Source organism: Pithys albifrons, chromosome 5, assembly GCF_047495875.1.
Source record: "Pithys albifrons albifrons isolate INPA30051 chromosome 5, PitAlb_v1, whole genome shotgun sequence".
Lineage (NCBI taxonomy): Eukaryota > Metazoa > Chordata > Aves > Passeriformes > Thamnophilidae > Pithys > Pithys albifrons.
In genome coordinates, this window is record NC_092462.1 from 69,044,287 (window position 1) to 69,058,956 (window position 14,670).

General features: G+C 43.1%; 1 protein-coding gene across 1 annotated transcript in view; it reads right to left on the bottom strand.

The window, feature by feature from the left end:
- Positions 1 to 14,309, bottom strand: part of UVSSA (UV stimulated scaffold protein A) — a 56,250-nt gene extending 41,941 nt beyond the window's left edge. The window contains exons 1-6 of the mRNA XM_071556973.1: positions 13,982 to 14,309; positions 12,954 to 13,284; positions 8,874 to 8,994; positions 7,295 to 7,711; positions 5,845 to 5,954; positions 5,128 to 5,256 (exon numbers count right to left, since the gene is read on the bottom strand). Coding sequence (XP_071413074.1) covers positions 5,128 to 5,256; positions 5,845 to 5,954; positions 7,295 to 7,711; positions 8,874 to 8,994; positions 12,954 to 13,284; positions 13,982 to 14,079 — 1,206 coding nt within the window. The 5' untranslated portion in view covers positions 14,080 to 14,309. The remainder of the gene's footprint in view (positions 1 to 5,127; positions 5,257 to 5,844; positions 5,955 to 7,294; positions 7,712 to 8,873; positions 8,995 to 12,953; positions 13,285 to 13,981) is intronic.
- Positions 14,310 to 14,670: the final 361 nt, after the last annotated feature.

Consider the following 14,670-nt stretch of genomic DNA (forward strand, 5'->3'; position numbering starts at 1 on the left):
TTAAATTTGATTTATTCAGAACACATTATGTGCTAACAATATATAGAATGTGGTAATGGACACCTTTACGTGTAATGCTAAATATTAAATATTTCTATATTCCTCTTAAGTTTTACAAAACATACTAACAATCACCAAGGAGTTACTGTTCAAATCTTAAGTATAAAATGCTTGTTTTCAAAGGGCAACCTTGTTAAGATTTAAAAGCAGCACCTGAGGAAAAGGCTTCTCTATAAAGGTGTCTCTTGCTCTGTGGTCTGAGCAAGTTATAGGAGATGTGAGTTCAGGCACTGTGAGGGATCACTAAGGGATCACTACTCACCCCTCAAAAACAACTTCTCTAAGATGAAGAAAAGGGAAAAAAACATATGAATGCGAGTGCAAGAAGCTGTTACAGAAAGCTGTCAGCTGGACTGGATTCTCTGGCTGCAGAAAGAAGCAGAAAGAGAAAACAGTACAGCCTTTGCTGCTGAATTTTGGAAAATTCAAATGCAGCTTTTTTTTTCCCCTAAGGGAGACAGTAACTTAACTAAAAGACAGATTTGAAAAGAGCTGTTCATAAAGCTATGAAATGATTAGGCAGAAATTACTCATTAGCATTGCTAAAATGCAAAACTTCAGTTGAACGTGTGGAAAAAAAACAGCAATGGCCTTGTAGACAAGTCATTCGTAGAACTCTTGGCTTAATTTACAACATATTAAAATTTTAACCTTTAAATGTATTCAGACATTTTAAGACTAAATTATGAGCATCAAGTATTTAAATTGTAAATTTGTAGCCATTTTCTGGCATTACTCTTTCAGAAAAAAATCTGAATTGTATTACAGTGAGGTTTGAGTATCAGATCAGGTGCTGGACAACACAAGGACAGGCTAATTATTAATGGCATTATTGAGTTCAACCACATGTTTCACATGGATAAAATTAAGTACACGAATAAATCAAGATCCAGGCGTGCTCAGATTTGACAGAAGATAAGGAAAGGTGAAACAAAAAGTAATGAATACAGTTAATGAAAAACTATATATCCCTGGCTGTTAATGTAACTTGAAATTTAAAATTCAACATGTAACAGGCCTGTTAAATGATCACTCTGCTGACAGACAAATGAGTGGGATGTTTCACACATCGTTCTTCCTACTGGATTCTGTCTGTCCAGTCTGAGTACTAAACCTTCCATGGCTTCCCAAAGGAATTACATAAGAGACAGTCATACTTTCAGTGTACAAAATACAGCTAATGAACCTCATTTCTATTAATAATGTCAGGATTTCAAGTATTATCGTAAAAGATAAGGGATGTAAGTGAAAGGTAGTGTGCATGACTTAAAATATGGTATATATTTGTCCTCTCACAACTTTTAAAATTGCAGGATCATTTGCATCTGATCAGCTGTAAATCAGACCCTAAACAAGAAAAACAATTAAAATCTAGTGCTTTAAGAAAAGGAGGAAGACATCAAAAACCAAAATGATCTTCAAAAAGCAAAAAGTACTTTTAAAGAACAATTTAGCCTCAGTAAGTTATTCCTACAAAATAATGAAACCTCTGGAAACACAAATATCTGTGCCAACAGAGACAACTGTGTAAGAACTCGTGTAAATTGAGTCAAGAATTAACTCGAGGGGTCTCTGGTGCATTGCTGTTGTAGCAAGTTTACCTGAAACAGAGCTGATGGCTGGCTTTGGATCAAGGTGCCACGGAATAAACTGTGGAGCATGCAGTGTGCACTCCCTCTGCTGGGCACTGGGATTATCCCGAGCGGGCATTCAGGGGAAAAGGGCTATGGCCGAGCATCCAGGAATTGCGAAACAACAGCCCTTTTACAGCTCTGCCCTCTTCCCTTGGATTCGGCTAAAACACACATTCCCAGAAAAACGGATTTCATTACTCTTGTTTATACTCCCAAAATGCAATTCCCATCAAAAACCCAGACCTGATTCACAGCCCAAGCGTTTAACCACAGCGACCACAAGTTGTGTAAACACACAAACCCCCATTACCTCTGACCAACACAGCAAGTCTGTCGTTCTTTGCCCAAGTCCCACCCATTTGAAAATCAACAGCTCAGAAAAAAGTCTTGATGACTTCTGATCCACTGGGGGCACAGCAATGGGAAGAGGGAATGTGTAGTCAGGGCAGCAGGGATGGATCCATAATTACAAAATCTGCTGCAAGGGATTTGTTTCTGGACAGTCAAAGGATAACCTTTGTTCTTCTCTTCCCTCTCCTCACACAGCTCCCGAGAGGTGAGTGTAAAATGGTGCCACAGGCTGCTGGGGCTGGCAGGGCGTGTCACATGGAAATAATGGCCCTCCTTGTAATTAAGGCCCTCTCAGGGTTTGAGTTCCTCACTCTCATGGAAGAGAAAAGAACGAGGTGGTTACAGCTCATATTATAAACCATTTTAAGTCAAAGTGTCTTACTGTATAAAGTCCTGGGCTTTCCTTCAAGTATAAGTGAAGTTCCATAAACCTACAGAGCTCTGTAGTTTGCAAAGCAGTGGGACTTTCCCATTTTTCAGTAAAGTAAAAAAAAACTTCAGAAAAAATAATTTGTGCCAATTTTCTAACAGGCTGTGATTGCCCACAAGCCCTGCCTTGGAGGCTTCACGCTCCATGATCTGGAAATTGAAACAAGAATGATGGAAAGTATGGATGCAATGATAAGGATTACCAAAAGCACATACCTTGAGCACCAGAAAAATTATTCAGGCCAGGTAATCACCAATTTCTTCCTCTCAGGATAATTTACATCCAGCTACACTGCTCATATATTCACACTGAACTGCAGCATCAAGAATTACTCCAGATATATACAATTATTTGCATTTCAGCCATGTAAGTAACTGATCAGGTAAGTAAGAGTACCAATGACATGTGGCAATGGGAAGTCACCCCAGGACCTTCCCTCTTTAAAGTGGCAATTTAAATAATCTCAGTGGGATTGAGAGTTATAGTAGAGTTCAGAGTAATAAATCTCCAGTTTCACTGTCTCTCACTAAACCTTTCACTTTATCAACTTCCTTGATCTCGATTTGAGGATGGGTAAAGCCTTTACTCCCTCTGTTCCCAGACAGAACAGAAAAGCACAGAATAGAACAGATGAAAAGGAGGAAAATGAGTGACCACAGAAGGATGGAAGTTGAGCACAAGGAAAATGCAAAAGGTCTGAGGGAGAATGGGAAAGCCCAAGTTCCCAGCCAGGTTGCCAAGTCCTGATCATTGTTTTGTACTTGCTATAAATGCTCCCCTTCATTTCCCATCTCCACACTGAGCAGGTACAGCACTCACTGATTCCACTGGCCACAAATAACACCCTTAATGCCCCACACTGTCAGGAGCCAGGGCTTTGAAGGACAGACAATCAACGCTTCTTCTCTGGGGTTTAGAGACGCAGAGGGCTGTAAAACTTTGGCATGGCAAGAGCTACAGCTCCAAGGACACAGGGACAGAGAGAGCCACAATACATAACCCAGGCAGCAACGCTGAACTAAAGAGGAGCTGTGTGTAGAGCTTCACATGCTGACATGTAAATATTTGACAGATGGGGATTTAATAACCACGGTGTAAGAGATTCTGTTTATTTTGTTCTATCAGACTCTCAATTTACCAGGTTTTTACGTTTCAATAAAGCCATCTGACACATGAATAAAATTTAATTTATACAGTTTCCTTCTGCAGTACAAAGATTTTTATGTTCAGGTTATAAATTTAAAATAACTCAGCACTAACACTAAATTTGGTTATTTTCCAATGGAGAAAAACTCCAGGTATAATTATACATTGTTTTCAATGCTTAACTTAACTCAATCTGCACCACTTCATTTTGAAAGTACTCCTTGTAAGAACTGCTATGTATTTTCTTTTTTCCTTTTAACAAGAGAATTAATTAGCTTCCAAACTAATACAGGTATTAGTTATAAAAATGCTATATAAAAATACAGACAGCATTGATCACTCTACAGCAGTGGTAACAATACCCCTTCAAACACACTCACAGGCACGTGCACACACACATGAAAATCAAGGCTGGAATGTCCTTTATATCTTGTAAGAAATATAGCAACCAATATTCCATGCAGAGGTGCAGCAAATGAAGTCCTGTCAAGCAAATGGCAGGAATGACAGCAGATGTCTGGATTCCTTCATAGCTGGTTGCATAAAGGGAGCACACATATTTCACTGGAGAAAAAAAGCTCTGACAAGACAGTCTTTCAGTACTTTTCATTCAGAGTTGGCATTTTTGACTGGTGTGGCACATCAATGGGTGTTAAGATGATGAACCAGATTAATCTTGATTAAGCTTCATTTGCACAATGAAAGCAAAGTCTACAACACTCAGTCATGGCTAAATGAGGCTACCACAATTTCGTCCCAGGTACAATGTCCAGATCTGATCCTTAAAATCCACTAAATCCCAACCAGACTGTAGTCTGGACCCTGACCCAAACCACTTATGTTAAGCTATACAGTATTTTCATTTGGTCACAGCCAACAGAAATGAGTACCATGCAGCTCTCCTTTTTAGCTACATAAACAAGCCATAGACTCCTTTTCAGATCCCAGTAATGTATTTGATCTTCCAATCTCTGTTTATTCATAAGTTTTGCCTATTTCACAAGAACCATCACAGGTTTTGTGAAACAGTTTGATGCTCTAAAGCTTTATATAATAACTAATTCTCTTATGATAACCTCCATCACATTACACGTTCACTAGAGAGAGTAAATGCACAGAAACTACTTTCCTGAATTGAGAGACACTCACATAGTTTGGTAAGTTGTAAAAGAACATGAGTAGTTCAGTGTTTACTGAGAAATAGGCACCAAAGAAGCTGAGGATGTAACATGAAGAAACTAAGAGTAAATAAAACCTGCAGTTAACCACTTCTCTATTCTAAATAACACCAGGGCTGCTTTAAATGCCTTTGTCAAATATTCCTGGCATATTATAAGGTGTTTACTACAACTTCCTTAAGGGAAGTTACAACCAGCTAAATTAATATACTTTTCAAACTTGTGTTGAAAAGTTTCCCAGATTACAGTTTAAGCAAAAGAGTGTTTTTGTACACATGCTAAGCTTTACTAATGGTCCTCTCTAGTAAAAGAATTTTAAGTAACTCACCACTTTTCTTTTTCTTGCTTTAAAGGAAATGTTCATTTCCTTGTATTTTTTCATAGCAGCCTCCAATTTATTCTTGAGCTCAATGGCACATCTCAGCCGATCATCATTGACTCCTGCCCTGGTAAGTAACTGCAAAGCAAGGAAACAACATTCTTACTCATTTTTCTAGACATCTGAGCCAAAAAAACCTTTCGGTTTTCCTTCCTAATTAATGAAACAACATTGTCACAAATGCCTTTATTTTACCAGTAACAACCAGTGAAGTCAATTCTTTTTCAAGCTAGAATGTAAAAACTTATAGCAACCATTGAACACAAAGTTATGACAAACATCTCCTGAGTGTCCTTCTACAGGCCAAATTCCATGGAAGAGGCTGCAGGACATACTGTTTATCTGACAGGGAGATGTCTGACAACAACAAGCTGTGTTTTACTTTATGCTTTTGAAAAAGAGCCCCATTTTACTGCATCTTCAAAAAAAAGAACAAATTACTGACTGTAGGAACCACACCCAAGGCTGAGCAATCAAACAAGTTACGCAGCTCCTGCAGTCTCCTTTTGCCCACCTCTACTGAAACAGAAATCTTTTTTAGTCGCTCCTACATTTCCTAAACTTAATTTCCTTTTGGCTCACTCTCCCTCAAGACTTATTGCACCTCAGTCTTTGCTTTGCCATCTTTTTATTGAAAAATGAAAAAAAAAAGTCTTTTTATCGCACCTGAATCCAGGACTGCACAGAAGGCCAGAACTTATTTCTGAGCAGTTTGTGAGCATCCATGACACTGTTTATGATGGCAGTATTATCTTCATTCTCTTGCACTTTTATATCTGCTCAAAACGGGGGAAAAAAGAGTTAGTGCATGATGCTCATAGTATCTTCACTGCAGAATCTAAGGAAGGTAAATGGAAGTAAACATTAATCCTTCTAAAATGTTTGATCACTTCAGGCAAAGTTATAAACATGAGAATGCTTCTCTGTTCAGTATTAATTATTCTACCATTATCCACACACTCAAAAAATCCCACGAAAAGATGAAAAATTTTCAGTCCAGTGATGCCAGAAAGAGTTGTCAAGTCATCACTACTCAGGCATCACCAAATAAACCACAGACAAGGTCAGTCTTACTATTTACATCACACCTTGTCCTAAATTTGAATGAACTAGGCCCTATTGTTCCAGTTTCTGCATATTCAGTATAAAATAATCCCTGCCCTGGTGTTAACAGGGACTTCATTGTCACAGAAACAAAGTATGTCACTATCCAAGTAAAAATGGTACTTTCCATGATCACAAGCCCCACAGATGCATTTCCCATTCTGTTGTCAGCAAGCACAGAGCAGATACCCCCCTGACTGTTTACACATGAAATTCCACTAGGACAGTATTTGTAAGATACTTCCAAAATACAAATCATCCTCATGTTTTTAGAGGCAAGTCACATTACTAAAGTTATACAAAAAGGTATAATCACAATCCTTAAGATTTCCTAGCAAAATTTACTGCTTCTTGCAACCTGTCAGTAGCAAGGAAAAAGAAAGGTTTAAGAAACACCCAACTGCCAGATTTTTAAACTACCAGCTTATGCCCAAGTTATAGAGAGTAAGAGGTGATTAATTCAGTGTATGAGAAAGAAAATTATATTTGGTAAACATATTTCTTTTAACACAGGAAACTCATTATAGGTACTCTGAAGTGCTGTAATGAGCTTGCAACAACTGATATGAAATTTCAGGCTTCGAATCATAGAATCATAGAATTGATTGGGTTGGAAAAGACCTCTGAGATCATCAAGTCCAACCCTTGGTCCAACTCCAGTCCCCTTACCAGATCATGGCACTCAATGCCATGACCAATCTCCGTTTAAAAACCTCCAGGGATGGGGAATCCACCCCCTCTCTGGGCAGGCCATTCCAATGCCTGATTACTCTCAAAGGTAATGAATAAAATCTGTTACACACAAGGACACCCAAAACTAACAACATTTACTAGACGAAGTAGAAATAGAAAAGGAACTGCAAAATAAATCAAAGTGGGGTCTAGGAATCCCAAAGCAAAATGGTGATCAGTAGCCCCACTTCTCACTAACAGAAAAAACCCAAACCCACAATTACAAAGCACTTCACATAAGGGCTGCCTCCAGCTGTATGTCAAAAAATTTTCCAGGTACCTGTGGAGAGTTCAAGGTCCAGAGAGTACTCATGTGAAATAAGCCCATGGTTCCTGACAAAAGTGTGGTAATCCTCATCATCCAGAGCAGGGACACTGGACTGAACTTCCGAGCCTGTGTCTTCATCCAACTCTTTCTGCTCAGGCTTCTCCCGTTTCTCCTCTGACTCTTTGTTCCCATCAGTTCTCACACACTGAGGAACAGGCAGAATGTCCTTGCTGCAGCACGGCTGTTCATCATCCATGCCCCCAAAACAGGACTGCCCAGCTCCCACCTGCGAGGGCAAGGGGGATGCAGACACTTGTTTGCTGGGCTCCAGTTCCAAGTCGTTCACAGCGAAGTTGAAAGGATCTGGCATCAGAAGCTGGAAACAGTTTTCCATCTCTGTCAGTGTGTCAGCAATCTCTTGGGACATTTCTATCAAGACACAATTGTTTAACATTGTTAAATACTGTAAGATGTTAGTGACTCCAGAGGAGACACAGAGTAACAAAACAAAAATGACTGCCAAAGGGGGAACCCATTTGTTCAGTGGTAACTCAGCCATATAGATCTCCCTCTGCTGCAGAAATTCTCCTTATAAAAGTGACCATACTTTTCTTAAGCAGGAAATCTAGAATTTCCTGAGCAAGGAATGCAGAATCAGGGTTCCACCCTTCCCTATCCTCTTTAAATTCCAGTATCCAAAGACCACACAAGCACTTCATAGAATTTGAAGGAAAATGAGGTTCAGTGAGGACATTTTTAATGATGTTGGTGAGTATTCTTTCTACAGATTGGAATTTTATAGCTGCATGTTGGTGTAGCCATTAATATATGTTCTTGCTCAAAGAGATGACACTGATAAAAATGACTTTAAGAAAGTTCAATCTCTTTAGAATTTCACTCTCAGGCGAGTATTTCCAGCATGCAGAATAAATGGAGACACAATTGGATGCATTACATATACCAAAGTAATTTAATTAAATAACCCTTTGTAATTGCAGCATAAAACACGTCCTACCCCTGTTCTAACCTGGGATTACAGAATTGTGTTTGCTGTGCACATATCTCAGGGACTCAGTCCCCGTTACACTCATGTTCCAGCTGCAGTAGGATACTTTTCATGGGTATCCTGCACTGCATCCAGGATTCCTGTGCATATGCAACCAATGCCTTCTGGAACCAATGACTGTGTAGATAATATAATTAATGTCATCCGTCAACAGAGTATTGGAAAGTCTGTGCCAAGTCAATGACAAGAAATTAAGTCACTAACCCCTAAAGACTTGTAATATGCTTGTTTGGAGTTACGTATTTGTATTTTACTGAATTACAGACCAGACCTTTTTCTTTTTTTTTTCTCTCTTCATATTACCTGAGCTCACAGGACAGTCACTTGTTTCCCCTGATATTCTTTAGATGAGGGAGAGGGAGGGTCAAGCTCTCCCGAATGTGCTCCCACCATCTGGGGTCAGCTATTACTTGGATAGCTCCTCTCTCAGAATTTGTTTTATATAACCTTAAAAAAGATTGTTTTAAAACCAAACAGAAAACCAAACCAAACAAAAAACCCACTGAAAGACCCAAAGCAACCAACCTTCCATTTCTTTTTCAGTTCTTTTGACTTTTTCTTTATAAATGTTATCCAATCGTTTCTGCTTCTCCTCTTCCCTCTTCCTTTCAGCCACAGTTCTGGCATGCACATCTTGAAAATCCACCTAAGGAGGAAATGAAGAAAAAAGTGTAACATTCCTCGTAAGAAATATATAGAAAATCCATTTCCTAAGATCCTTATCTGTGGTGAAAAATCCTCTAACACCAGCGATCAGCCAGAAGCTCAGCAGCATTTCCTTTTATCTCTTCTCCTCCTCGAATCAATAACTACAGCAATTCTGAACAGTGCTTTTATTTCTACTAATAAGGGACTGCTGAGAATCAATGGCTTTCAGAAAGGAATCATAAGGTAGAAAAACAAAACACTTAGATTTCCACATCTGAAGTGCAGGGATAAACTAGGCTTTGGGAGTCTTTTGTCACAGCACTGGAGACACAGAGTTAGGGAGAGTGGGCAGGGTAAATATTAAGACTACATGAAAATATCACACTAGATCCACTAGTAAAGGAAATCTAGGAAAATTTGTAAGCACTATTACCAGAAGTATATATGTCACTTACTGAAGAACTTTGTAAGCAAGGAAAGAACACATTTAAATTCATTAGAAAAGATCAAATTTATGATTTTACATTTTTTGTACTTTGGGGTTGAGGGAAAAGTCAACATTCACTCTCACTTTCTTATGACTAAAAATGCTCCTTCTTAAAACATTTACAATTTTTTTTATTCTTCATTTAGTCCTAGAAGGGCTTTAAAAACTCCTGCTATAAGGAAGGGAGTCTTGATTGTGTTACTGCGTAAGAAAACCCCTTTGAAAAAAGAAAAATACACTATTTCCTTTGATTGCTACCACATCACTTTTATTCCACACAGATGACACAGAGTGCTGGGCAAGCCTGCACTTTGCTGGTGCTGAAGCCCCACAGACTCTGGAGCAATGTCTACAGTACAGACACTCAGTGAAGGTTTGTCACTATTGGCACGGCTCGATGATCCAGTAATGGCTCCCAGATTCTGACATCCTACACCACAGTTTTGGAGCCACATAAATGATTTTTGTATAACAGCTGTCACAGAAACTGGCATGGAGAGTCTCCATCAGTTTAGCGGGAGAACTCTCACCAAGCTCTTTATTTTTAGTGAGGAATGGGTGGGCAGAAGGATAGTAGGGAAAAAACTAGTTTCACAGCCTGCAGCAGCACATGGATCACCAGTGGGCTCCCTTTGGTTTTCAGGATCTGATTTTTCTCCCAAGCTTGCACAGCTCTCCACACAGAAGTGGAAGAAACAGATCCTCCCAAAGAGCAACATGGCCCACAAAAGCAGAACAAATATACAGGTCCCAGGAACTACAGCTCTTTACTGGAGGCTGTCAGGTTGGACTGCACAGAAAACCAGAGACAGCCACAGATTCCTAAATCAGAACTTCTGCCTCACACCAGAGTACCTACACTGGAGTCATTTGCCCATTCTTTCCCTTTCTCCATCCAAAAAGGACCAGCCACCTGCTGCTCCACTAATGCTTTGGCACGTGTCCAGTTGCCCTTCTCACCACATCTGCCAAACCATGGTGGTTCACCACTGACAAGGAGAGCTCACCTCGTGTACCAGGTACCTCCCACCAGCCAAACCCACAGCACACACAAAGCCTGCAGTTACCTGAACCAGGGCACAGGACCCTCTCACAGAAGCCTCACCAGGTCAGAGTAACTCCGGGCTGTGAGGGTGTAAGCAGTGGGCCCAAACAACCAGTGCAACTTTTGTGAAAATACTGCAATGTGGCAGTACTATACCCTATATGGATCTGTTCAAAGTCGTGTTTGCTCTGTAATTCCAGCTCACTCCAGAATTCCATCCATGCATTTCCCACATGAAAAATACTACAAAATTGACCCTGAGATTAGCTCAGTTGGTTAAAACTTGGTTGTAATAATGCCAAGGTCATGGGTTCAATTCCCTGTGTGGGCCACTGACATAAGAGCTGGACTCGATGATCCTTGTGGGTCCCTTCCAGCTCAGAATAGTCTGTGATTCTGTGACATAATACAGCTGAGGTGCCCAAGTAAGCAAACACTGGGAAATAGGTGAAATAATTTTTCCTCCTTTTCTTCCTTTAAACTTTGAGGCAGGATTTTGACAACTATTATTTTCATGTATGCAAATATTATTAGTTCTTGAAGTCAAACATTTATAGAGGGCCCTACCTCGTACCAACTACTATGGACCTACAAACACTAGAAGAGTAGAGAGCTCTCCAGGTGTACACTCTAAAAGGGCAGCAGTGTCATCTTCTGACTGTTCATAAAATTACTTTGGTGATAACTTACAAATAAAAAAGCCAATCAAAACCCAACCACACACAGAACTAACAGCTCTCCCAAGCTGCCCTATACTACTGTGCCAAACCTGTAACACACAACAGCAGAGGCACTTTACTACTAAAATGTAAAAATCCCTCCTCAAAACTTTGTGTTGCTTTTCACACCTCAAATATTAAGCTGGCAAAAAGCCAGTTAGCTCATTTCCAGTCTTTAAGTACAAGAGTTATCAAATGACCTGAGATTGTTTCATTGATATTAATGTTTCTGGAGGAATTCAAATTCAACTGCTCTAGAAAAAAGCACAGCCAACCTTGCTGGGTATCTTGTATCACAGGAGGGATCCCCCAGTCCTAACTGGGAGCAGCCACTGACCACAGGAGCACAGGGAGACCTGCCAAACTCCAGAATTATTGTACGCTTGTGTTCAGCTGGGTCAAACTGTGTTACATATTAAACTCCCTTATCTCAGTCTTGCATTTCTCCTTGTCACTGTCCTTTACTTTTTCTTCTTTATTAAACAAGACAAGAAAGGAGAATTCAAAGACAATCATTCTGTGAGCAGATGACAAAAACTGTATAAAAAACCAGCACAGTGCAGTAAAAGCAGGGAACATGATTGGCTTAGTGGGGAACCAGAACAGAAATACATCATGTATCACAAAGGTTTTCTGATTTCTGTTAGGAACACTGAACATCTGTCTTTCTGAAGAGAAAGAAAATCAGTCTGTTTATTGAAAGCCTGTTATTATCATAGATAGTGTGAATGCTAGAACAGCATTCCCATTTCACTGTTTGTGCAGCAGAAGACACACTAAAGCAGCAGAATTCTCCAAACACAGTAACTTGAAGCCTTGAAGGAAGATCTAAAAGCAAGTGTTTACATACAAAAATTTCTCTTTAATAAAACTTCTTGTATGGCACAGTAACACTGCAGCTAGGGGGAGAGCACCCACACTTCCTGTCTCTGTTGTAGCTAGAACTGGACAGCTCAGTACAGGATCAGGTTAGTTTAAACTGGCACAGAAAGACTTAATTGGTTATCCTCAGTTCAAGGCATAACCATTATTCCTCTTCAAAAAAGAGCTAAACCCTGGGGCTTCAGACAGGATTCAGTGCAAAAGCCTGCTGGTGAGCAATACTTCTTAAACCCTGAGAAAAGGCTGAGCCCAGCTCTGAGCACAGGCCTGGGCCTTCTAAAACTTACAGTACTGCAGGATGAACAGAGAAGGTTTGTTTTCCAAAGACTGTGCTCAACAGGATGTCTCCTACAGGCCATGTCATTCCCAACACCCTTTTTTAACATTTATTGTATGGCCAGACTTCACCAACGCAGATTTGGGAAGAGCTCTCCCCATGTGGGTGTGCCCTTCCAGCCTGCACAGTGGATTGTTTAGGTGAGGCACAGCATGCACAGAACTGGCCCCACCATTTAAGTCCCAAGGTCCATCTGCCACGGCCGAGCGAGCTTGGACAGTGACAGGGAAGTCCTCGGGACTGTCACAGTACCTGGTACTGACTGGGGCTGACCCTGCTGAGCATCCGAGATGTGACAGGATGGGATGGCAGGGAGGCTTTAACTGCCAGGGTATGGTCCCCCCTGAGACTCAGGACCTTGGGATTCAGAGTCCAGAGTGCTCTCCTTTACACCACGGGACTGCCCCAACATTTATCAGCTTCCTTGCTTTAAACACCTCCTAGTGATCATCACCTAAGAACACAGTGAAGTAAAAGCACGGGGTACCTTCTTATTCTGCTTTAGGAAGTGGTACCCCAGCGAGAGCTGCTTGTAGGCGTCCCCGTACTTCTCGTGCCAGTCCTGCACGGCCCCGATGGCCGCTCTCCGCAGCTTCCGCGCCACCTCCTTGGGCGGCGGCAGCGGCTGCTCGTGGTCGATGCCCACCGTGAGCTCCAGGAACTCCTGGAAGCTGGCAATGACCAGCGTCCTGAAGTGGTGGGACCTGGCGAAGAGCTCCTGCAGCACCTGGAAGGCGGAGAAGCGCATCTCAGCGTGCTCCTCGTGCAGCCGCGTCAGCAGCAGGTGGAAGGCGTGGCTGATGTGCTCCTCAGATGACCTGGGTAGGGAGGGCAGGAACAAAAAGGAGGCGGAGTTACTTACGGGGAGGTTCAGCATAGCAAAACATAAGCTTGTTGGGGTTTTTAATGTATAGATCATAGAATCATAGAATCGATTGGGTTGGAATAGACTTCCGAGATCATCAAGTCCAACCCTTGGTCCAAATCCAGTCCCTTTACCAGATCATGGCACTCAGTGCCACGTCTAATTTGTTTAAAAACCTCCAGGGATGGGGAATCCACCACCTCTGGGCAGGCCATTCCAATGCCTGAGCACTCTCTATGGAAAGAATTTTTTTCTGATCTCCAACTTCAATTTCCCCTGGCAGAGTTTGAGCCCGTGCCCCCTTGTCCTATTGCTGAGTGCCTGGGAGAAGAGACCAACCCCCACCTGGCCAGAACTTCCCTTCAGGTAATTCTAGACAGTGCTGAGGTCACCTCTGAGCCTCCTCTTCTCCAGGCTAAACACCCCCAGCTCCCTCAGCCTCACCCCATAGGACTTATGCTCCAGTCCCTTCACCAGCCTTGTTGCTCTTCTCTGGACCCGCTCCAGCACCTCAATATCTTTAAACTTTAAACCAGGAGCACCCAGCACTCCCCCCAGCAGGCCCCACGGCGGCTCTCGGGGCGGCTCCGCGGCTGCCTGGCCCGGGTAGAGGCAGCGGAGCCCGGCTCGGTGTCTCCCCGCGGCCGTACTTGCAGATCTTCTTCAGCTCCTTCATCCTGCCCGGCTCCAGCCGCGGCTCCCCGGAGGTGGTGAGCTCCTCCACCAGCTCGGCCAGGCGCTGGTCCATGTCGGCCGGCAGCGAGGCAGCGGAGCTGGTGGGACAGCCGCCCCGTCTGGCCCGGCGCTCACCGCGGGAGAGCCGCCCCGTCAGGCCGGACGCTCAGTCCGGGACAGCCGCCCCGTCAGGCCGGGCGCTCAGTCCGGAGCAGTCCCGGCCGGGGAACGGGAACAGGAGCGGCCGCGGGGCCGACGCGTCTGGGCGGCGCCATGTTCGGCCCTCTGGGCAGGCCCCGCCCCCTTTACCACACCCACAGGATCGCTGCACTGTAAGCCACGCCCACCCGAAGGGCCACGCCCACCGGGTTCTCGGTGTAAGCCCCGCCCTCTCGGCGAAAGCCCCGCCCCTTGTATCTTCCCCCCCGCCCCGCGGCGGGTGGTACATTCCTCCGCCCCCCGCCCCCCCCGCCCCGGCCCGTACCACGGCGCGGCCCGGCCCACGTGACTCCCCGGCACCCGGAAGCGCCGGCTGGGAGGGGCGGGGGGGGGGGGCCTTAAAGGGGCCGCGCCCCGGGTTGAGGGCAGGGGATTAACGTTTTGTTGTCCACGCCCCTCGCTGTCACCGATCACGGAATCGCAGGGGCAGAGAACATGCTGAGCT